Raw genomic sequence first — 25,943 nt, 5'->3', positions numbered from 1 at the left:
AGGTCAGTAGTGGTGTCTTACTTGCCCTCATCCTCCAGAGCACTCAGCAGAGCAGAGTGTTTACATCTGTGTATCCTGCTGACCTCAATAGGGCTCCAGGCAGAAATAACAATTTGTGGGACTGGGGCCAAAGACAATGTGGTCACATGCTGTGCTATCTCTTGGAAAGCAGGGCAGAGATCCGCACAAATTATACAGCTCCACTGCATCCCCAGTGGCTGGCCCTGGTGAGGATTTGCTGCTTTCTATGCTGTTATATTGTTTTAATCTACTGTTTTTTTTTTTTTTTTTAAAAAGCATAAACGGCACTTTTGAAAGCAAAGATAAGTGCAAGTATTTTCCACTAAAAGAGAAGATCAGTTTCACATCCAAAAGAGATTGCCTCAAAAAAAAAAAAAAAAAAAAAAAAAAAAGCCTGTTGTAAGCAACAATAATTTTAAAGTCATGTTACATCCTTGTAACACCAGTCATCCTTTAGAAAGTTTTCGCACTTTAGAAAAGGAAGTCAAGGACTCTTAGCAATGAACACGACATTAAAAGCTATGCTCTAATATTACAGAAACTTCCCAGACTAGGCTACACCATAGAAGTTGGCAGGAAAGTGAAATAATATTATCAATTACTTATTTTTTGCCAACTTAGCATTGTTCAGTCTATATCACATTCTTTGCATTATCCAGCCATATGAATAATGCGGTAGCTGTTCTATAAACTTGGATGTTACGACATGCCATTGATTTTAATAATTCTCAATTTGGAAAGCAAGGTAGTAAAGCAGTTAATAACAGCTCTCCCCATGCATCAGTAAGTAAGTTTGGTTCTTGTTCTAGATTCATGTCAAAAGCCTCTATCACTCGAGCAGCCTAAATATGGCTCACGATAGCTGGATAACCAAAATATGCTCACTCCTTTTTGTGATAGCACATCTTAATCCCAGCTTGACATGCCACATAGGCTCAACTTGATATTTTAAACATTCAGCCTATTTTTTAACTTCCTGTGATATCATAAGTCATAAAAACACAGAAATCCAGGGTTAGAAAGAATCTCAAGAGGTCATCTGCTCAACTTCCCACACTGAGGCATAATCAATTAGACATCCAAATATCCTGCCTGCCTTAAATTATGGTATTTTCCACCGCTGTTTATCTCTCCAATAGTCATATGTTACATTATTATGGCTCCTCATCTTGTCTGCTCTTTTCTGAATTTCCTCCACTCTGATGTTTTTCTGGGAACTTAACTGAATACTGGATATTTCAGGTATAGTATGCAAGACTTAAATTAAGGAGCATTGCTTCTCCTTCTGTGGAAAGCAATGCTTTTATGTATGCAACTCAAGATAACCCCTGCCCTTCCCCAACTCCTTTCTAATAGTTACATCACTTCTAACTGCTGCAGCTCTGATTTATCATATATGGTCTATTCCAACATTTAATCTTCCAAGAGCAATCTTTCTTGGTGGGCACATGAGTATTTTATTATTTTGTGACAATATTAGCCAATTTTTTTTCCATGTATGGGAAATGTGTACATGGGAAATTTGGCTTGGATAAAGTGACTTTTTCGAACCAAATTTTATTGAGACTACAGACATACAAGCAAGTTATTGTGAGGAAACGGAGGGTACCTATCTATAGTGCATCAGCTGCTCTGTGTTGCTGCCTGTTCTTTCACTGAGGAATAAGCAACCTCTGTTTCTGCCCGCACACACAGGCAGTTTCTGCAGAATAGAACAAGTACAGCACTTGACTGTGTGCAGGACTCTGAGACATTCTTTACCCAATTTCAAAATTCTATATTCCTTATTTTGTTTCTTAGGTGTGACTGTTTGCAGCAGCTCCTTTCCATTTTCCCTCATTATTCGTTTGCGAGAGCTATGCCAGGTTTTTATTTTCTTTCCCAAGTACAGCACCAGAGAGGGGAGAGAAATCACCTCGGTACTGAGAGATGGTGATCCAAAGAAATAAGGTGGCTTCCCTGCCTTTTCCAGATGCCTATACAGCAAATAATACAGGCCATCACTTGATACAGCTCACTGGCTTTAGCTTTAAAATACCTGTTCAGATGCTTAATCTTGGGAGGAAGAAGCTGGAGCTACAATAGAAGTGACTCTGAAGAAAATTCAGTTTCAGAAGTTACTGTAGAAATTATTTCTTAAAGGAAGGACTCTAAAATAACCTGACAGTTCTCTTTTGTTTATGAGTTTGTGTCTGAAGGTAGGAAATAGTAGACTTTAAAGACCCCATAAAATATTTTTATACAGTCTCTTTTTATAATTGGTGACTTTCTCAGATTCAGATCAACGAGCAGGTCAAGCTCATCTGTATGTCATTCTCATAGTATTACCACCGTAAGAGAAGAAGGACATTTTGTATACAGCTGAAACTTTCAGCAAACTAAATGGGAAGCAATACTGATTCTCACTATATCCACTACAGCAACTTTAGAAGATAACTTCATTGTCACCCCGAGAGTGGTACAATCTGGCCTGGGAAGTTAGATCAAACCAGTTATGTTCCAGTATACAGATATGTAGTGTAGTAAAGACAGGTTTCCAAGAAGAAATAAAATACAATAAAATAACAGACACAACTAGAAAAAAATGAAAAGCTCAACTCTCAAAAGAACCAGCAAAATCCAAGGTAAATAATGGTGAACCAAAATCATGCTTAATAAATTTAATAATTTAAAAAAAAAAGATTAGTCCAGATCAAAGGAAAGACTAGCTGACCACTGTGGGACTGTAAGCTAATTCCTGTGGAAGGCAGAGAGAAAAAGGTCTTTGGCACTTCTGTGATACAAAGGGGTAACAAGAAAATTGTAATAGGACAAAATGTCAATGGATCTGCATGAGACCACGATTTTTGGTGTCCAAAACAGTTCTAGTTACTAAACTTATCTTTTAAGGAAAACATAGAATCTCCTTGAAGGTCAATTCTGAGAGGTCAGAATGGTGGTTCTGTGATAAATGATTTCCTACTAGTAATAGGGTTTTTGTCCTTTATGGACTGGCATAGTGAATGATGCAGAGTGGCTATTCAGTTTCAATTTAACAATTAGAGTTGTGTTAATATTGCTAAAGAAACTTTACAATAATCCCCTGGAGGGAGCTTGTATGAATAGTACAATTCATACCTATTTACAAGCCTTCACATGCTTTTTTCTGTTGGCAAAACTATTTGTGGAAAGTGAATTTTAAATTAGCACATGCATAATGCCGCCAGCTCTGCAGGCAGACTCATTCAGTCAGACAACAGAAACAACACTACGCACAATCCATGTGACAGTTCACAAGTGAGGAGCACAGCACAAACAGGAGGGAATTCTTCCTGTACAGTAACCTAGATTAAGATCCCCTAACTCAGTGTTTTGAGGATGAAAATAAGATCAGCAACATAGAAGTTTTCAATGATTACTTTGAACAAAAGTGAATTTTGCCCACCACATATAACAAAGCATGAGTTTAGGATCAATCCAAAGCCTGCAGTTAAAAAACAACAACTTTCAGCTAACCAATACAGTTGTACAAGCGTTGTATGTGGCTGAAATGAGCCTCTCTGTCAGTGTGATTAGTGACACGTTAACTTACCTCATTTCCATCACTTCCCTTCTGCTTTCTTCATATTTCTCTTTCCACTCAGCTACTTCTCTTTCCTTGGCCACAATCTGAAACAAAGAAAGCAAAGAAAAACAAGTAAAAACAAGCATTCCATTAATGAGGAACTTAAGACAAGTAAGTGTACAATTTCTTATTTAATATCCACTTCTAACAGCAGAGAAACAGATTTTAAATGCAGATACAAGCATCCCCAAAGAATTTTTCTGTTTCAGACTGCAAGATCCAAGTAAATAATTTTGGATGTGGAAACACACTCAAGTTCCCCAAAACTAACTTAGGAAAGTAGATGCAATGTTATCCTTGTTTTGTCTTTCATCCTCAATTACAACAGGACACTAAAAGAAATACTATATTTCCCTATACATGGTGTGTCATTCTGTCTGATTTGATCTGGACAGAAACCTTAGAACTCTTTTGTACATGGTTCTTGAATAAGATCTAATGATTTGTTCTGCAAGGGGATCTACTGTTTTTGCATGCCTATGTAGAGCTGAGTAGCCACAAAATCTTGTACCCAAAGGGCTGCACTCCTTTTTGCCCCTTTCCTTAACACATTCTATCACACAGTTTAAGATACTAGATTAAAACTAGATTGTGCAAATATTATTAAGAACTAGACTAATATTGCATGTACCTTTGTGAAATACCAATTTTTAGCATCTTACAATGTTTATAAAATTATATACCAATGTCAAGGTGCACAGAGTACAGATGAGTCTAAAAACAATACAGATTCCTCTCACGTAATGCTTGATTTTCATCTACAGCAAATAAATAAAACTTATAATACAGCACCTTTTGCTTTGGTAGACTCTAGTACAGCTGGGAGCAGTTTCAAGAATAGAGCAAGTGATCGTAATTGCAAATGATTTGGGAAAAAACAGGGAAGTACTATACCACAAACGAAACATATTTCCTTTTCCGGATTCTGAAGAAAATTACCTCTGCTCTGGCAAGTCGTAGTGCAGAGTCTAAGTCTTGCTGTGGGTAGAGAAGACCTGTGGTGCTTTCTGCCTCTGAGGTGCCGATCCGGGAGTACAGTGCACTTTTAGAGATGGAAATATCTGCTGGGATGGCAGGTTCTCTCTGTGTTTGTGTTTTTTTAAATACAAAGAAATGAAGCATTAAATATGTATTTTATTAATATGTTTTCTAAGTATAGTGCTAGGCACTGGGGTTTTAAGCTAGCACTAGAATCCTGTTCACTACTAAATTATAATAGCAGTAACAACATTGATGAGAAAATTTGGATTTAATAATCAGAAAATACACATTTAAGATCCAAGGAAAGCATCAGGAGAGTCATAGTATCTTTATGCAGAGAAAATAAAGACAGAACTTTGTCCCCAGTATTTGAGGATCAGATATTAGAAAAGTTAGCAACTGAAGCAGCAATTTCATAAAAATACACACAAGAAAAGCAACTGAGGAGAGGAAATTAGAATTAGAGGCAGAGAGCTTGTTAAAGGGAATTCTGCTTCCATAAAACAATAGACGACACCACATGAACAGGAGCAAAAAGATATCTCACCCTCTTGGTTCTGACCTGTCAATATACCGTATCTATCATAAGTATTATTTCATAAAATGTGTGAATATCGAAGTGATGTTACCACCCTCTGGTATTTAGCATGCGATTAGTAAGTTAAATAAGGTTTTATTTGCAGCTGCCAATTTTACTCGTGTCAGTGGTCCAGATTAAGTCAAGAGGCAAGCAGCATGTGAAATGAGGAAGACAGAAAAATAAAAAAGTTATGCGAGACTCAGATACATTGCCCTGCAAATAGCAGTCCAAATACAAACAACACTACTCAAAGTGCATTAAAACCAGGGAGATTATAAAAGACAGCTGGGAAGGAAGATGCTAAACAAAAAAACATTTTTTGACACCGTGCACAGCAGAACTACCGTCTGGATTTGTATGCTTTCATACTCTGGCAACACTTTTTCCCCTGCATAGTGTACCATAGTGCATCTTCCATGTGCTTTTTTCCTTAAAGCAACCCCCTCAGAGATGACCCCCCTTTAATATAGACACCTCCACAGCTATACTCCCCTTTGCCCCCTACCAATACGTTGTGTGTAGTGATCAACCAGCCAACACACGCATGCTGCCTGCCTGCCTGGGTACTGTCTCTGGCTGTCCGAGAAACGTATCAGAATATTCCCTCAGCTGCTGGTGCTGAAAAAAATAATTTCAGGGGCTGAAGTGACCATATCCCTATTGTTGGGATTTAATGTTCCACTCCCCTGTTAAACATGCATGAAATCGGCTAAGGAATCAAAATTTTGGGGGAGGAGGAGGAGGAGGAGGAGAGGGGAAGACAGTACACAGATGACTGCAATCACCTAAGCTTTGCTTCCTTACAACACCAGGCTAAAACAGGCTGGAGAATGAAACTGTCACAAAAAATTAAAACAAATTGCTTTATAAAGAACAAGAGAAAATTCACATAGAAACCAAAAGGGAGAAAAGGTTAACAGTAACAGGCACCTTTATGAGCTCTGTCATGCTTCCAGGTTTCAGAGAACAGAAATGGGATTCCCTCAGACTGCTGCAATCCACACAACAATACACAAATACAGGTGAGATCACCCTCAGGATACTTCCACGATCTGGACACAGGCTGCCACCTCCATTTCACAGGAACTAGAGGGTGAGGGACTGGTCTGGATCACCCAATTGCCCTGGTTTGCCCAAGAGAGCCCCAGATGAGAGGGTTTGTTCTGAAATTGCTGAAAAACACCTAGACTCACGCTCTTCCTCACCCAGCCCCAGCCAGGGCAATGTGCTCTTGGCCCCAACCTCTGCATCAAGCAGAACAGCCTGTGCCAGGTCTCGCCCATTCATTTTACTGCTTGCTTAAAAACCCAGAAGTTGGTCTCCAGAGGCCTGGTCATCCACAGCCTTGTGCAATCCTTTCCATCCATCCAGAGAACTGTGTAAAGTCAGACCTCAATGACCAGTCTGATTTAGCAGGATTCTATGGTTGGTTAGCACTAATGGGGAGGGCAAGATAAGAGGGAAGGCTTATCTATGGAGAAACAGGGCCCACTCTATTTGTGATTCGTGGAGAGGTGGACTAGTATGTTGCACTTGCACCTATTATGTATTTTCCTTTCTCATTGTCTTGATAAGAAATCCTTCCATCCAAACAAATTTCGTAGGAGAGAACTTACATCTCAGAATGGCTGAAATGCCTTGAATTTCTGAGACCTAACAGGATACGAGATACCGTACATAGCACGGAACATTCAAGCACATGCGTGCATCACTTGCTGAGCCAGTCTTAAAACTGCATTCTGAATTAAGAATTTCAAATCTGAGTTGATCTCAGAGGTCACATTTTTAACATTCTAATTCTGTCCGTCCATGAAAGTGAGCAGATAGCGTTTGAACCAAGGCTCAGTTCTTCTCTCCACAATGCGCACACAAATAGACTTCATTAATTTCAACCGCACGTTCTTTCATAAAGACACAGTTAAAGAAAATGTCAGATGTTATGCCATAAATAATTCACTTGTTCTCAGTTCTCCTCACATATACTAAAATAGAAAAGATCCAAAAGCACAGTTAACTTTTTTTGCTATCCTTCCTGAGTTCTCACACCATTCCTGATTGAAGAAACTATCTTAAAAACTATATACAATGCTTTCTCTAGGAAAACACAGGACTAGATGGGTGTTAAGGATTCCACATCTGCAGGCAACATGAAGAAACCACACCAGCAACATTAAAAGACTAGGCAAGTAAATTTAATTAGAGCAAGAATAAACTAAACAGTACTTACAACACACCAAACTGCATGTGTCTTTATACAAGAGACTCATTAATTTGCTCAGCATTTTTTGTTCATATTTAAACGTGCAAGTCATTTAAATGTTACGTCTAGCATTTGCAGAGCAGGCATATTCCTTCTCCTTTCTACATGTGGCTGTGAACACACAAAATAATGATCAGTCCCAACATAATTATGAGGTGCCACTGCAAGTCCAGTGGATTTGCCTACCTCACCAAAAAGTATCACCAGATCTATCAAATTTACATAGCCTGCCTTTTTGAAAGGATCTCCCAACATATAACAACTATGCAACAAAAAGTACACCTGGGACACAAGCTCAGACATCTGTGTATGTGCACATATACAAAAACGCATGGAGCTGTCCTCAGTGAAGGTAAAACACTTAGCCAATAAAAAAAGACTACTCCTGGCTAAATTCAGTATCCTAACTTCAAAAAAATGTACTTTATTTGTTCCTCGAACACAAAGCAAGAAAAACCTAGAGATGAAAAAGAGCTATTACATCATCAAAGCGGCCCTCAAAAGAAAAGCTATAATGAACATCAATCTGCTGAACTGTATGTATCATATTTCAAAAGCCTCCTGGAGCTTAATTTGATGAATCTCCCTGAAGACATTGCTGGAAACTATTAATTGTGGTAAAAGAAACACAAATTTCCTTAAGCTGATACAAAAACATGTGTCAAAGTAACTGCCAGTCTGATGAAAATATTTAAGAAAAAAAGAACATTTAAACTGTTTAACACATAACAGTGTATTTTTTAAAAATATAATTATATTAGTCAGGTATTGAGCACTATATTTTTCTAGCTCTGTCTTGCATTTGAGTAAATTGTACAAAATAACAGTATTAATAAAATGCAAAACAACTTAAAATTTCCGAAAACTACTGTAAAAACTCTTGGAATTTAACCATTTAATAGAAACCTTTGCAGTACTGGTCTGATCATTACGGTCCTAAATCTGAAAACACTTCACAGAAGTCACAGCCAGGTTCCTGGGTTCTGTCCTTGCCCAGACAGTCCTGCCATAAGAACCAGTACTAGTCTTCAGGATTTTATCCCAAAAACCAGTTTTATGGAGCTGCAAGATGATGTAAAAAATTAGTAACTTATTTCCTGCCTCCAAATGTTCCTATTATTAGAAATTAAAATAATCTGATCAATAGAATGATGGTATTGCCCCAAATAAGATTCCCAGAATCTTTTACAGAAACCTGATATTTGATCAGAATGACACTAAATGAATATTGATTTACCAGCTATAGTTATCTCACTTCAAGGTCAAAGTAAAAAAAAAAAAAAAATAGACAAGGGCATTGCAATGAAAGTGAAAAATAGTTCTTATATTGTTCAGAAGAATAAGTATTTAACCCTACTGAAAATTAGCTTGCTCTTTACAAGCACTCAAATACTATTTGGGTGCAAATCAAATAATCTAATCTTTTAACTAACTAATGTGTGTGCAGGCAGGTCAATGGAGGTGTAACAAGACCTATTTATGCTTGCAACCATATTGAAGAGCAAATAAAATCCAGGCAGTAAGCTCTGCATGTAAAGTTTTACTAGGACTTTACTAACTTTACTAAAGTTTTACCTGTTTGAAGGAAATACACCTATCTTACTACTATGAACACCCCAAAGAAGAGATGCATTCTAATTCCATTCTTGCCCACATCTTTCTTTTCAGTCTCTCCCCTTTACTGGGATCTAATTTCAACACCACAGCTCTACATCATCTCAACATCTGTACAGAAAGGCTGACATAGACCCCATCAGCCTCCTGTTGAAGTTGCATCGAAAAAAAATGGCCACAGGATATACTAGTGCAGACTGTTCAATCCAGCAGCATTAATTTATCCTAAAACTGGAAGACTGAAATCTTTGGCAATGTAAAAATAGTGGACCCGCCCTCCTGTTGTTGAAGTCCATGACAATAAGTTTGGGAGCAGCCAAATAACTTCTTTCTATCTGAAAAGAACAAACCTCATCCTTATACTTAGGCATGGCAGAAAATACTTCATCTCAATTTCTGTGCGACTTGATTTGCCATAACAAGTGATTTTGTTTTTATTTAGCATCCTATGCTTATTATCCATCCTGTAACGGTTTAGCAAATGTTTAACGTAATTATATCACATTAAGAATAATTAGGGCTATCCATCCAGAAGGGAATCCTGCCAGGTAGTTCCTGAATTTAAGTCACTGCAGTCATCTGGTGGATCCTCAGAATCTCTCCTGGGTAACGCACAAGGATTCACATACGTACAAATCTAATGTCTTCTGTTCAAGACAGAACAATCTAGTAAGTTTCTGAATTTTTAATTTTCTTAAATCTCTGCTGTGTTGGCTAGTAGCAAGAATACAGATATCTAACAGAAGTTTTCTGTATAACCCAAAAAGAGCACCTCGATACAACTGTGTGTTTCATCTCAAGTTTTCTGATGCTGGAGAGCCTGACTGCTGCACATTACAGCAGAGTGCTGGGAAGACAATGAGGGGAGAAAGCAGCTGAGTGATCCTACCTCACCCTTTTCTGAGACCGACCACTCAGAACAACAATGCAATGGGACAGTCACACATATTAGTACTCAAACAGGAAAATGGTACTTATTTTTTTCAGTCCCTCCTCTTTGTTCTTTCTATTCCTAATTAGAAAAATAAGTTCAGTTTCCACTGAAGACAACAGCATGGTTTTCTTATTTCAAAAAAAGAAGATTATGGCCATATACTTAAAAACATCTGTAAATCTGTAAGGAATGAGCTCATTTCGGTAAGTATACACACACCGTGGAAACAGCTAGCCCATGGGCTATTTAAGATAAGCACAATGAATCAAACATAATTATACCATTCATCATTTTTTAAATCAAAGTACAGTTCATCTAAAAAAACACTTTATGAACCAGCTACTTCATGGCTGATCTTTAAAGCACCAAGAGATTCTACTTTATAACCAGACCAAATTAACTTGTTATGCAATGAACTACTACTCGAACATTAAGATGATACAGGACCAGGTAAAAGGTTTGCCGCTGACTCATTAATGGCCAGTATAACAAGAAAAAGGTCACTGGTGAACAATACATCAGAAATGCATTCTCCTTGTTTGGAATAAAATGCCTGATTGCATCAGGATGCTGCCACATGGTCAACATCCTGTTGATGCCACATTCCACGAAAGTCACTAACATTTTTTGGCTTTTGACTTTTAGTTAAAAGCACCGTAAAAGGCATCATAAAGCACATAAAAGGCTATCCATCAAACAGAGTACACATCAGAGCTAGCCTTTTAGTCTAGTTCCAAACACAGCAAGGACCACATGCATCCTAGAGCAGTGTCACACTGACAACGTCCCTCTGACACTGACGAGGCTCTAATTAGCATGCTGTAGAAGCAGCAATATAAAAAAGCTTTAGATCTTATGAAGACACTTTGTATTGGGGAGGCCATTTTCCCTAAGAGCTCTTCCAAAACTATTGGAGCTCCATTCTTCAGGAGCACGAAGCAGGGTGGCGATTGAACTTGTCACTTCTTTTGCGTATCAAGAAGTCTGATTTCAACCTGAAATGACCAGGCAAAATGCCCCACTGGCCAAAATCTATATCATCTTTGTAAGAAGTACGTTTGGTACCTGTTTTGCCATCAAACATTTTAGGACAAATCTTGCTGTAAATGAAAACTGAATGGCCATCTAACTGCAGAATTTGACTCTCTCCTGTAGTAGACACATGCCTGCTTCTTGCCTTCAAACCTACCTTTTGTGAATATGAATGTAGACGTACTCCATGAGTGGAGCAGGTGACAGCTTTTTTGTGTGCACTACTGCTTTCAGCATGTGCTTTGGTGTGTCAGACACTTCAGGTGCACACAGCTTCAAGCTGCACTCAGAGAGGCTTAGTTACCTTATTGTTAAAGAAAAAGCAGCACTCTGTTTCTTAATCTGTGCGCGCACACACACGGCAGGCATAAAACAGATACCTCGGCATCTAAGGAGCAGAAGGAAGACAGGGTAATCTGCCTGGCTAACTTCAGTGCTTCTATCCTCATTGCGGCAAACTCTAACTCCTCCTGTCAAATGTTTGGTTATGAGCAATCCACAGAAAAAAAAAATATTAAGAACATACTGAAAATGTTTAACACATTCCAAAAAGGAAGGCTATATTTTAATGCACTGTGATGACAATTCCTGGATGACACACACACACCCCTCATGTTCTTTTCATAATGAGAACATCTATACAAACCCCCAGGTTTTGGCTAGTTTTGGAGGTAGGTATATAGACAAACAATTTTCATTAGGGACTAACAACTCTTTGGGCAAAATAAATGTTTTCCTGAGTTAAAGTTTTTTTTCATATTTTCTCTCATTCATTTTTACTTTATGTGAGTTTATGCCAGCTGCTGCTCTCATTTCAGCCTTATCTTGCCATTTTGAAATTTGAATATGAATATTCTAGAAAATATGCCCTGACATACAAGATTGTTCTACAGAAGATTTCCTTTTCCTAGAAGACGCCATGCCAATTCTGCATTAGACAATTTAGCAGAAAAACAAGGCCTAATTTTCATTTCACCCAGGTTGAGCATTGGTTTAACTTCAGAGAGCAGAATTAAGGCCTAAATCTCTGGAAATCACTCTGTGCATACTGAAGTGCTAAGGCCAGGTGTCAAGACAATCCTCTACACTGGGTCCTGCGTTCAAGCTTAAAAGATTTTGTTTTATAAAGACTTTTACAAAAACTACACATCCATGGCATTGGATAGCTGAAACTGTCTTATGTTTAACTTTGTGTGTGATAATAATTAAATTAAAATCTTTGTGCCCCCTAAGTTCCTAAAAGGCTAAAATTACTTTGGAAAGAATCAAATTATTATTTTGCTTCTCCATCCCCTGTCCCTTCCCCTCATCCCTTTCAGACAGGGTAAAGCATTCTCTACCTGTGGGGAGAGGGAGAGGGAGGGAGAGGAGAGGGAGAGGGAGAAAGAAAGAAAGGAAGGAAAACTGACGTTTACATTTCTGCTACAAACCTGCAGTTTCTGAGCAAATACTGGAGGGTTCTTTTCTGCTAAGTCAGGATCTAGATATTCAGGCTGATCACATATTGAGGTTTTCTTAGATATCCTATTGAGAAGAGCATCAGCAGAGACAAAGGAGTCTTCAGGAGATGTCTGAAGTGTAAGGAGGATATAGAATAAGTAACAGAGATTGCTCAAGCAGTTAAGGCCTAAAGTGACATATCTGTCTGCAAATCTTTGACTCTGAGTAATTTGACAGTGCACTGAAGATTCCTTTCCAAAGACAAATGATTGATAGGTGTAAGAGACATAAAGAATAATTATTCCTAATTTAAAAGCTGAGTAAATTTTGCAAGATAGGAACATGAAGTAAGTGATATTAAGACTTCCAAAGCAATGGTTCTCAAATCACGGGTCACAGGCCATTCTTGATACTTCTACAACAGTTTTCAGACTAATACCATGAGTTGTGTTCAAGCAGTAGCTGATGCTCAGTTCAGGTATCTCTAAGGCAGTCCAAAAGCTCTGAATACCACCCAAACTCAGAAGAACCTTAGCAAGACTCTTCTTGCAGCCTCTGCAAAGTCTTTCGCTGTTTATAGGGGGTAAATTCAGTTATGTTCACTACAATAACATGATCAGGATAAATACGTAACATGAAGGTGGACAGAATTAGAATGTTAAAAACATGACCTCTGGGATGTGAGTACTCAAGGCTCCAGTTGGTAAGAAAAGTCTTCAGGCTAATAAAAATGTTTTGAGAGACAACATCAACAGCATCGTTAAACAACAAAAAGGTATGTAATTAAGCATAGTATTAAAGTGAGCTTCTTCTCATTTTGTCTCTTCAGTAAAACATATATTGTCATACAGCTAAGCATGCTTGCTGTTGTAGGCATTTGTGAAACAAGTTTGCCTGGAAAAGCGACAGCCTTAAGGGAACCTACATGAATTTGAGAACCAATGCTCTGAGGTCTGTATGCAGTACAGGCTGGAAGTAAGGAAGTGCTGACCACTAATTCAAATCCAATCCAGAGAAGCCACTGAAAATGGTGATTTAATTGGAGGCTGGACTGAGTTCTAATGATCAAGAAAGAAGTGAATTTTACATCTGCAGCATCAGATGACATCAATACAGTTAACAGTTAAAAAAAAAAAAAAAAAAAAAAGTGAAAGAGCACCTGTTCACTACCACAAACCTTTGAAACCTACACCAGATGTAACAGAACAAATGAGTTCTATAAAAATACCAATTTTATATACAAAATAGCTCTAAGAATATTGGGTTAAAGCACAGCATAAAAAAAGCCTTTGTAAGAAAAAAGCCCTTTAGAGTATCTACTTGGAGCAAGTGATCACAACATTTTAAGCTATGGCAAGAATTCAGAAATTTCTTCTGAATTCTATCAGTGCTCTCTCAAACTGTCTCCCTTGTTTGGATCTTGTCAACATGCTGCTACTAATGTCTTTAAGCACCACACTGAGTTTTCACTCTGTTTACAAGCTCTAACTGTGCTGTCTCTTGCATGACATGAGAATTTTCTACAGGAAAATGATTCCCAAACACTTATCATAAATTACTTACTATTTCAATGGTCTCTGAAACTGTTCCTAGAGTCATGGGCTCTAGGTCTTTCTGCTTTGATTTGTCAGGTGAATGTAAGTGTGCCTCTTGACTGGCAGCTAGCACTCGGGAAGCTGGATGTTGTATTTTCATTCCAGAGGATTGCTGGGCTTCAGGGTCTTCAAAACTTGACCTGAGGAAAGATTGTGTACATACTTGCAGATTGGAGTACAAGGCTGTTATAATTCTACTTCTGCCAACAACTAAGCAAGTCCTCTTCAAAACTTTCATTTGTTTATACATACAAATTATTACAACTCAACTTTAGATCATTATATCTCATAACACTTTTGAAATACCCTTTCCAAGCAACACACAGGAGCCCTTTAAATAAACCCATTTCTATCAGAAAGGACATGCACATGCCTTAAATGCTTCTCACTTGCTTTTTTACCCTGTTGGCATTGTGACCTAAATTTTTCCCAAGAAACAACTTTTACTGAGAACAGATGTCCTTAACAAGCACAATTTTTGAAAGTAAATACAACCCACACATCCTGCTCTTAAGAACTAGATTCATTGTTCAGAAAACATAGCTTGGAAAGGCCAAGTGAAGACTTGCAATTGGAATTCTAGACTGAAATGAAAATGACCTCAGTATCTGAGAAAAAAACTTAAGCAGGAAGCTACAGTCTAGTGAAACAGTTGCCACTGTGACTTTATTTAGTAAGAACAGGAAAGAGAAATACATGTCCTTATTCCCCCCATTATACAATTTCTGTATCTCCTATTTCCTTTCTTCCTTGTATTCTCTATCATACGTGAAACAGATGGGAATCTATTTTTGAACAAAAAATTTGGCAAAAGCAGAAGCAGTGAAAGGAAGAATTGCCTGCGTATACACTATTATGGTAACCCATTTCTCTGACATTCTTCCACTGCTGAATTTGTCTGCAGTGACATACCCTGAGCACGGCGTTGTAGAATCAGACAATCTGGCGGGAGGTGATTTGACTGGGCTCTCTTGCTGTGCATCAAACATTAAGTATAAAGATTGTTTCTTCGGGGTGCTATCATCCTGCTGGCAACAGGAAAGGAAAGACTCGTTAACCAACTCAACCATTCTCCATTAAAGCTAATTCACTGCCTCAAGTGACCCAGTGACTTGACAAACAACTAATAATATAGGACAGTAATACAGTCTTCGCTAACTGATACTGAGACGACCCCTTTGAGGAATAAACGATTAAAGAACATAAGCTAAACAGGTCACTCTTTGTAAACAACCCCTCCTCTCCCACTTTGGAGTTAATCAAATTTCCGATCCTGTCAGGCAGAAAGCATCTGTTGACTTAGTGTTACCAAAATACTCATTAATATTAGCTTTATTCTTATCAATTTGAGCACCTCACATACATGCTTAATTTTCCTAACTGCCACTGCAGATGTACACACATTAGATCTAATAAAGCTATCAAATTCATTAATTAAATAGAAGCCAGGCAAAACCACTGATAATGTACAGTACTGTATTGCATATTTTACATTCAATCTGATGATCATCCTGATTGTCTCCATCATTTTCCCAGAAGTTTCACTCTTCGGTTTTTTTTTATTATTATTTTTTCCCAATATTTCAATAGCTGGTATAGACAGCTCTGAACCCTACACTGCTGGGAATAGTGATCTGCTTTTAATCTCCAAAAAGAACTACTATGATCCTAGTTTAAAAATAAAATAATAAAGTGGAACAAACTGTACAGGATTTAGGACACCAAAGCACATGCAATTTATTCCAGTTATGCCAATTTAAAGGAGCTGGGTTTACAAATCTGCTGCAGGCGCACTGTAATTAATTTAAGGAGTAGTGAGGCTGATGGCATTATCAAGACAGTACATTATGACAAGAGAATGCAAATGAATGGAAATGGAAGTGAGAACTTACAGGCACAGAGGAGCCTATTTTCTCCATATATTCTATTTCATATGAGTTGCCATATTCCAATTCTGCAACAGAAACAAAAAAGAACGATTAAATATGTGCCATGAAATGATTTTTGCATAAGTAAATGAGATCTAATCTCATTTACAAGGGTCACCCCCCCTTCTGAAATTTTAATCTTGATGTTTTTCTATGAGACATTAAAAATAGAATATACAGAGAGACAGCATAAGCTGTACATTGCATTGATTTTCAGCAATGAACCTATGAAACATTTCAGGCAAATTCATTTGCCTGAAAAATTCCAGCTTTATCAATTTGCTCTGCCCAAAATTCTATCTTATAGACCAGAATATTAACAATGTTTCAGAGCACTTTGAAACTTTCCTCTACCATGTAATCTTATCACAGAAAACATTTTTCAGTGGTTTGTAACATTGATCCTGGTTTCCTTTAATGTAAACCGAAAGATTTTGCAAGCTGGTGAGTAATCAAATACTTTCTGTTCCTTAAGGCGTATCATGCAGATCTTGATCAAGAATGACTGCTGTGATGTCACTTGAGATTTAAAAAAGAAAAAAAAAACACACATGAAATACCTGAAAGCTCACTGAACAAAGGGTTAGACAACAGCCCAGTTTACAACAGTTTTCACATTCTAGTTACAGAGGAAAAGCTTAAGGCAGGAAGATTTACAAAGAACCCTAAATCTAAACCCTAACAAAAATGCAAATCTTTACTGCCATTCTACTTTTAATCTCTCAGTTACACTAGAGGGAATAACCAGCATTTCTTTCCAACCCATGGTCACCAGTATTGAGCTGATATAGGTGAAGACACAGACAAAACACAGCAAAATGGAAAGGAGAGCATACCCTCCTGCACCCAAATAAAAGTAAAGGCTTTGCAGAATGATGCCTTTATTTAAAAATTTTTTTAAATATTTTTCCCAATGTTGTATTTTACTAAATTGCCATGAATTTAATTCACTAAATTACATATTTAATTTAATTTCTATTATAGATAAATTCTAATAAATGGCACAATAGCATTTACATTAAGATAAAAATATGTGCAAAAATTCTGCTAGATTTGGGCAGCTTTTGAAAAGCAGGGCTTGTATCAGGAAGATGGTAATTGTCATTAAAACATGCAATCTTTAAAAATGAACCAACCCTAAAGAAAATTTTTTACTTCTTTTTGTTTAAAAAAAAAAAAGTTTTGGAGGGTGCGATGTGAATTTACAATGCTTAAAAAAATGTATAATACAAAAGCATTGCAGTGAACAAGCACTGTAATTCCACAAGTCTATGTATTATGTAAGATAACAGCTGAAGAGAAATGGCCACAATCTCACAGTTTCTCTTACATTTGGGAGATACTAATAAAAAAAAATTAACTAAAGAGAATGCTGTAATAGCAGTCTCCTCCAGTTTAAATGCCTGGCACCATATGTTTTTAGCAGTAATAGGAATCCAGGCAGGATGGACAACCTCCTGGTATCAGACATGTGCTTCTTCCTAGTGAAAGCAAAAATAAACCAAAATGAAGAGATGAAAATCACCTTCTAGGCACAGTACTGCAGGAGAAATCATGAAATACCAGATAGCAATTTCCAGTATTCTGTAACTGTCTTTCTGTATGTCATTTATCTTCAAATATAGCCCAGTCAGTGGCACCAAAATATCTTTATGGGGCAGCTTTATAAACCTAGAAAGCAACCTGTGAGTGAGCATACAAACACACCTCACAGACAGGAGTTGTACTTCCACTGTCCTCTGCTGGCACAGATGGCAATAATTTTGCATCTGCCTGCACTGCTGGTAGCGGCCCTGCAATGGCAATCCAAATTGACTTTTGGGACAACACATATTTAACTTTACTGATTTAGAAACGCAGAACACAGATGGAAATACTTCAACTAGAAACAAAAGGAATAACACATCTAGCTAAAGACTATTTGTTTTGTCTCACTAGTCTTTGAGGTTTCCAGCAACACCACCTCCTCCACAAGGTACCTCCCGTAAGACATCATCTCCCATACAAAACCTTAGGCTCCAGTTTTTTCTATACATTCAGAAATCTACAAATGCCCAGGATATCCTGTGATGTAAGATAATTATCTTTTATAAATGCATACAATAGACTTACTAAGTGATGTCCTCCACCTCCTCCTACAAATAGCTGCAAGATTATATCAGAATTTTCTGCTAATAATTACAGCTTATTTATCGTCTGTGAAACATGAAAATCGCAGCAGTTATAAGCAGAGCACGCAACAGATGAGAGCTGGATGTACTGGCTAACTCCCTAGCTGGGCTGTATCTGTACAAAAGCAGTGTTAGGTTACAGGCGAACAGGCACGCCAGTGTCTGGGAGGGGTAAAAATAACTGCATTGAGAAACAGCCCTGGAATTACTCAAAAATTTCTCAAAGCAGCAGAGGCTGAACTGTCAGGGGAAAAAAATTATTATTTTTAAGAGAACTGAAAAGTGGAAGCATTGTTGATTATAATTAGCACGTAATCTGAAACTCTGAATATACCACCCAGCACACATGAGACAAGACAATTAGCATTTAATTAGGAGCTTTGCTCACTTTCTTCTACCAGTTTGATAGCTCAAATGATTACCTTAGAGTATCTCTCACTATTCCTTTGTTCCATTTCCTTCCATATAATTTCCATTTTCCCGAATGAGTATATTTTTAAAAAAATTATTGACTTTTTTTTTTTAATGAACCTGAGGTGAACCTGTTGTTTAAAATGTAACCAAATTATAATTTGACACACAAAATCAAATGGATTATCCAGACTTAAATACTTATCTAAAGGGAGACTCAGATTTCCAAACAGCCCAGGTCCTGCAGCCTGGCATGCACATATGAACACGTGCACTCCCATTAAAACCAGTGTGATTATTCATGTTCTAATGTCAAACACATCTGGCCTAAAACCTTTGCAGTTCTTAATCAGGCAAAAACTACTTAGAGAGCTGGTCTAAAATGGTATAACATAGCTTTAGTAGTAGCCTGGGATACGGGTCAAAAGGTGAGGGAAAAAATTAAGTCTGATCAAGAAGAAAAAATTTAAAGCTAAGTTAAACTCACACAATCCTCCCACCCACAAAGCTGAAAACAAGCCCTTAGAGTAGATGTTGCAAAGCACTATTTCCTCCATTAATCCCAAAGAGGGCCACAAACAAATGTTCAAGTGGCTATATTCTGTCTCTTCCACATTTCACAGACCTGGAACAACAGTTCTGCTATCAGAAATTTCAAATTTCCAGCTTAATATTGCAACTACTTACATGAAGGTATTAGAGGAAAAATCTTAATAAGCAGACATAGAATAAGCAGATATAGAAGACGATTTTATGTGGCATATGAATGATTACACAGGAGATATCCTGGACATTTTTTACGCATGAAGAAACCTGGATCCCAAAAGTGTGAAAGGGAAATGGTATGTTGAGGATCTTTATGTAATACACAAACTTTGATCAGAAGTTTTCATCCAGGGACCAGGGTTTGAACCTGAGATCTTCGGTGCTACATTTTATTTTTTCCCACTCAAGTTAAAGAAACAGGCTTAGGCAAAATCAATAGCACAGTGACTTTGCATTTAAGACCATTAACCAAGAGCAGAATCAGCCCACAGTCTCCCATGAAGGCACAGTGAGAACAGGTAGCACGTACTAAAGAATAGAGCACGTATATATTTAAGCATGCAAAGGAAGCAAAAGACAATTTTCTCTGAAGGCCCCTTTCGTGTTCCTTTAAGCTTCCTCTCTATTCTTTCTTGAAAACTCAAGATGAGACTACTTGGGTCACATCTTCAGCTTTCAGATCCACATAATTGCCAAGTTCCCCAGACTGGTCAGAGAGTATCTTTTTTAGGTATCTTGTTCTCCCCAAACAGTACAGTCCACATTCAGCAAAGCACACGCTGACATCCTAGAACAAACTGAAAATCCTTTGTCAATAAAGAAAACATTAACTGGATCCATTTATAAAGCATACCCTCTGTAGGAGAGCTGAATTTAGTCTCATTAACGAATGTAGACAGATCAGAGGGTTGTGGGTAATCCTGTTTATCCGTGTTCAGGTCCACAGTCATGCACGTCCATTTCTGACTGGTGACGGAAGATGCCAGTTTCTCCTCATCTGTCGCATGAACCACCGTGGATATGACGGGAGGTGTTTCTGGAGTAGGCAGTGGAGTGGGATCCTGCATAAAAACAAGGGTCTACTGTAATTCTATTATCTGTAATTAAGATGTTGAGTAGTCAGCTTTCTGAATTCTTCTGCCTGACCCTAGTTATCTTTTTAATTCCATACTCTTTACTGCAGTTCTGTACTGAAAAAAAAAAAAAAAAAAAAAAATGAAAGCACCTCACGCTGAAGGCAGTTAGAATTCTACTGTGGTATGTTTTCCTGGTATAACTAAAGTCTTTGACAATAAATACTTATAGTGCAAAGCTGCCCTGATAACAAGGAAGAAAGAAAATCCAGTCATTTAAATCTGTCAGGTACTTGACATAAGCAGCACATATCCACGGCTGAAGTCTTTGACTAGCAAAACTGACTTTTTAGACTTCCCTCATAGCTGCAAAGCCTTGACAGGTCTCTGAGGTCAGGAATTCTTTCTCAAGACACTTCTGTGCTGTCCATTAGCATAAATAAAAGGGTAGGTTGGGTGGTGCGAAGACGAACAACAGCATGAAAAGAATTGCGCCACATCAAAGCAGTTAGGCATTTACACACAGAACAGCTTTTGTTAACTCCTCTTTCAAGAAAAACCACCTGCCAGCAGTTTGCAACAAGGAGTAAAACCATCCAAGAGTATGTTCCTGGTAGATTAGCCCACTTATTTTATTTCTATTTTCCTTCTAGCTTACCAACTGTATGCACTTAGTTTATTACTTCCTAATCTAAAAATTTCAGGGTGGATAGCCAGTTTAATTTTTCAGAATAATAACTAACTTGAAGATATATATTCATATTGCCTTTCCATTGTAATGTGGCTCTTTCCAAAGCATAAGCCCTAATAGTCTAATTAGAATTCCCAAAGCAAATCCTAGGTCTAACAGGCACGGAATACATGCTTTTAGAGACAAGAATTTTAATACGTTATGATTACAGCCCAATGCACTATACTTGGGACACCAATATGCTAATATTGTTTACTATAACTTTTTTATCATAAAAAGTAGAATTATACAGTAACATATATCAAATTTCTCTTATTTGCCCCTAACAAGACTACAAGTTACAGGCATTGAAACAATGCAGTACTTTACCTGAGAAGGAGGATCAGATAACGGGGATCTTTTTGGTGATTTTTTCACCCTAAATGTATCACTAAAAACAAAATTAAAACAGTTAATATGGTAACACCAGAGAGAATCAGGGCGTTTTACACTTAGCAAGACACAGCTACAGAAAATGCAACCGCTATAAGCCCTTCTGCTTTAAATTCCCATCTATTTGGCAGTGGCACCACGGAGAAACATGCTGTAGGTACATACTCTTATCATGCATTTGGAACAGGCCTTGACTCCCAAAAGCTGAGGTAAGCAGGATTGACATATTTGTAGATTCACTGAAAATTTTTTTTCATGCTACCGTATTTATAGAACAGAGTCATTAATTCATGGCAAGGGTAAATCAAATCCCTGCTCCACCACAGACATCCTCAGCAGTCTTAAGCAAATTATTTAGCTTCTGTCTGCTTCAGTTTCCCATCTGAATTATAAGGTCCAAAACACATCTTTACAAGAAGGATCCGAGAATGAGAACTGTGCTAAACTTGGGAATTAAGATCCAAGAACCACATAAATCACTAACATTAAGGAGGAAATCAGTATGCTTTGGATTGTGTCTTTACGAATATGCACAATGGGAACCCCTTGCCTTAAAATGAATATAGCAACAAACATGGCAATTCTGCTTCTGGTTCCCCTAACAGCTTGCAATGCAACCTGGGAATAGGGACACGGTAGCCCTTCAAAACCCCACAAGTTTAAATCAAGCAAGTAGAAGGAAGAATATACACTATGTGTAGGTGTACAACTATGAATGTTGCCTTATTGTTGTTCACTATCAGTTAAAAATAATTCCTAACCAGGAAATAAACCAAGTATCTACCAGTTCTTTCAATGCATAGTGAAAGTGTTAGTCAAACACATTTTGCTACTAACTAGAAGAAGCAAAAAAATTTCACATCAAATCTTGATAAAGATTTAATGTTTGAACTGAGGTGCAGCGGCAGAAATTACTGCCCATCAGCTCTTCCTGATGATCAATGAATGGCAAGACTAACGCTAAAAATCATAATGAAGAGTTTCAATTGGTAGAGAGTAAATCAATACCATCTATCTATAGGGAAAAATAAATCGGACAGTTGAATATTAGCATGTTCAATGCTACTAATTATCTAGTTATGATGTCAGAAATAATTAGGGTAACTTATTCCTTTAAGAAGGAGAAACATTTCTACAATGTTGTATTCTATCATTTAAATTAACAAGAGAAACAAAACTTTCATGCATTAGTTGAAGGATATGAAATCTATATACTTTTAAAATGAGGATCTTATTTGACAGGCAAACATAATGAGGTAATGGACTGCTCAAACCCATTCACAGCCAGGCATTTTACTTAAAATAGCTTTCACATGTGCTAGTAAAATGATGTAGTTAACATAAAAGCTTCATGCTGAAGAAAAACTAACCAATCATGCTGTAAAATAATTAAGCAAAATTAATAAGTCCATAAATCAAAGAAGAAACTTGAATTGTTAGCTTAGAATTACTTACAACAGAGAACATACAGACATCACATCTTCTACCATCCTAAGACAAAGAAGACAAAGAAAAGAGAGACAGACAGAAGGAACTGACAAAAAGGATAAACCTACAAATACTCTGTTAATGTGTTATAGCAATCTGATCATGCATATTTTCTACCTGTATAATCTTAATCCCTACTTTTTGTTGTGGAATAGATGGGGAGAAAATAATAATGATTCTTAAATCCTCTAATGTTTTTAAATCCAGTGCTACACTTTTGACACGCTTTCATCTTACAAAACACATCTTTCAAAGCTGAAAACTCTGAGTTAAATTCCTATGAACATACTAAATGTGCTTGCTTGCCTTATTTGATGGTGGCCACCTGCTTTTTTTTTTTTTTTTTTTTTTTTAAAAAGAAAAACACAGCATTTGTTATTATATGGGATGTAGAATGTGTTCTAGAGTGGCAGTTAAGCTTAAGGAAAAAGCAGTTATACAAGGCTTTTCTATGTCTGCTGATCTGTTCTGACAGCACAGAAAAAGCTACTTGACTGAGTGTTTCAAGTTATTTACCTAAGTCAAAAAAGAAAATGACATTTCTTTAAATCTTCATATATTTTGGCTCTTGGTGAAATCTAAGTTTGTGTTCTGACAGATCAAATTGATTGCCTTGAAATAGAAGCAAACCTTGCCAGGTAACTCAGGCTTAGAAAAGTTCTCATCTACTTCTAAGCTTGGCAGCTTGAGCTCCACTCTCTTCATGCAGGGTGCTCTTGAAAGCTGACACCTTCCACTTCTAAACACAGCCTCCAATCATCCAACAATACGGAGCTTAATGTCTGTACAAGCCACCTATTTTTATAGGCAGGTATTGAAAAGCCATAAGATTCAGTATCTTCTGAGCAAGAAGATCTACTGCAGAACAGTTCGGCATTTAGGTACATGACCAGAGAGTAACTTCTGTCAAGTGGACATCCATTTTAAAATAGCACCTTTTCATACAGAATTCAGTTCTTAGAATGCTTCTCATCTTATTAAAGAATAATAACCTTTTTTTCATTGATTTTAACATGTATAAGACTTACTGTATGGCACAGACTCCAATTAGTACAAGCCTAGCAGTGGCTAGAGCTCACGCCTGGCTCCTTCACCTCCCATAGGTATAATACAGAAATCACTGTCCATCTTTCCTCCTGAAGAGCACATTTTCATACGGGGTTTTATTTCTGTGCCCCTCAATAGTGCTAATAAAAACCTCTGGCTTTGCAAAATTATCCATTAATTAAGCTTGTAGAAATCCTGAAATACTACAGCATCAGTTCCTGATTCTGACGCTCTCTTTTCTGCCTCTCAGAGCTGAAGTGCTTTGCACTGGCTCTCCTCTCCCGTCCCACCCAAGGAGCACTGCCCAGGAGGGCCCTCCAGGCTGTCTCCCTACCCACGCAGGGGTTCTCCAGCACGGGACCCGTGCAGGAGTCACACCAGGGGCCTTTTCTGGGCAGAGGAGAGACTAGAGACAGATGCAAGCACAGCCACTGCTTCCCATGGTATCCCTCAATAAGCCCAGGGATAATTTTCTTCGAAAAAGTATTATGGCTCCAGGCGGAAAAGTATATTAATATGCAGATTCTCTTCTTTGGGAGAAACCACTTGCAAAAGTAGGTTATGGGGCTGCAGCAAGGAGATATGAAACATAATACAGTGAAAGCAGTCCCAAGCCAGGGCAGAGAATTCCTGCAAATCCCCAGATACAAGAAATTGTAAGCCCTGCTCCAGAGTGTTTTAACTTCCTCAGCACGATAAAGACCTGCAGTGAACTCTGAGGCTGTAGGATAGGGCCTTCCTGTCACAGATTTTTCCAAGGAAAGGGAGGGTTTTACAAACATAACCCTTTGTAAATTCATGTTGCCCCCAAACTATTAACTTTGTAATTGTTTCTGAGATTCACAACTGGTGGACAGACCCCAGGGACTTATACAGGGTCTGTCAACTCCACTGCACCTACTGGAAGGCACGAGGAGATTCCTGCTGGCTGTAAATATCAGACATCAGTCTCTGATGATATTAAAATTCTCCCTTCTCTCTCTAGTCTTCACAGGTGAAATCCAAACTGTCCCTCTCTTTCAGCCAGACTTTTAGTCTTCTGGGTTTGGACCAAACTAGTTCAGACTACAGGCTCAGAAAAATCTCTCGGCTTAGCATATATTTTATTTCCTTCCTTAATTTGCCCCAAATTTCAGGCATATCTCAAAATGAAGCACCATCAGAAAAAACTAAGCTCTTCCCTCAAAAAATAACCTAAAGAAAAAGGGCAGAAACTACTTCAAGTCTGTCAAGGGACTTGAATTAGAAGTCTGGAGGATAGCAGACTACTCAGAAAACAGCTGAACAATCTCTCACTCCATAAGGGAGGTCATTTTTTGCACTGCTTTGCAGCAACTTCTCTTCAAATTGCCAGGTTTTTGTCAATTTTTAGTCACAATTTTGTTAGTTAGCTACCACATTTAATCCATAAGGGACATGTAGAGAGATATTTTCTTATAGAAACACAGGAGATAGATTTCAGATAAATGGGATACAAACTTGCTGATCACTGACTCAAAAAAAATCTATGTCTGAAAGGGTAGGATTGCAGAACAGGTACACCAGCAAGTTAACTATGGAATGAATATAACTAACCATTGCCTTTAATTACCAAATATCGAAATACAGCAGCTAGAAAATTTATCCTGCAGTTTTTCAAATCTGTCTGAAAATCGGGTATTTGCTTAACATGGAGAAGCTTAGGAGATTTTTAGCCTTAGGAGACTTGTACATTGCTTCACAGAAAGGAAGCTGTTCAAAAGGTATAGTCTTGTATTTAAAAAAATAAATAAATAAGAAAATCATTATTTCACTTTGTGGCATACTACAATTTTCTGTTTCAGTTTATTTTCTTTTAAATACTGCAAGTCACTGCATAAAACCATCTTCCCACTGGATTCAGTAGTGGATTTGTCTTTGCCTTACTGCTCCATGCTCCACTCTCAAAAACTGTAATTCATATAGCAATCTTTATTTGTGTGAATACTTCTATCAGCTCAAACAGCATCCAGCTCCCAAGATGAGGCCACAAAGAGTTTGGCACAAAATTGGTAAGACACAAACTTGATCCCATTCAAAGCTACACTGGACCCCAAAACTTCAAAAAGCCTACTAC

At 37.7% G+C, this 25,943-nt stretch overlaps 1 protein-coding gene across 9 annotated transcripts in view; it reads right to left on the bottom strand.

Moving 5' to 3' along the window:
* TACC2 (transforming acidic coiled-coil containing protein 2) overlaps positions 1-25,943 on the bottom strand; it is a 136,005-nt gene that overhangs the window by 11,280 nt on the left and 98,782 nt on the right. For 5 of the 9 annotated variants that reach the window (XM_026114965.2, XM_064514336.1, XM_026114968.2 and 2 more), the window contains 9 exons: positions 22,769-22,804; positions 21,251-21,311; positions 19,971-20,178; positions 15,954-16,015; positions 14,974-15,089; positions 14,030-14,201; positions 12,457-12,597; positions 4,565-4,708; positions 3,593-3,669 (listed from right to left, as the gene is read on the bottom strand). In XM_026114965.2, the coding sequence (XP_025970750.2) occupies positions 3,593-3,669; positions 4,565-4,708; positions 12,457-12,597; positions 14,030-14,201; positions 14,974-15,089; positions 15,954-16,015; positions 19,971-20,178; positions 21,251-21,311; positions 22,769-22,804 (1,017 nt within the window). The remainder of the gene's footprint in view (positions 1-3,592; positions 3,670-4,564; positions 4,709-12,456; positions 12,598-14,029; positions 14,202-14,973; positions 15,090-15,953; positions 16,016-19,970; positions 20,179-21,250; positions 21,312-22,768; positions 22,805-25,943) is intronic. The other 4 variants (XM_064514335.1, XM_064514337.1, XM_026114966.2 and 1 more) reach the window with 4 other exon arrangements.

Source organism: Dromaius novaehollandiae, chromosome 6 (genome assembly GCF_036370855.1).
Source record: "Dromaius novaehollandiae isolate bDroNov1 chromosome 6, bDroNov1.hap1, whole genome shotgun sequence".
Lineage (NCBI taxonomy): Eukaryota > Metazoa > Chordata > Aves > Casuariiformes > Dromaiidae > Dromaius > Dromaius novaehollandiae.
The sequence above is the reverse complement of the archived record's forward strand: the minus strand, read 5'-3'. Positions and strand labels throughout refer to the sequence as shown.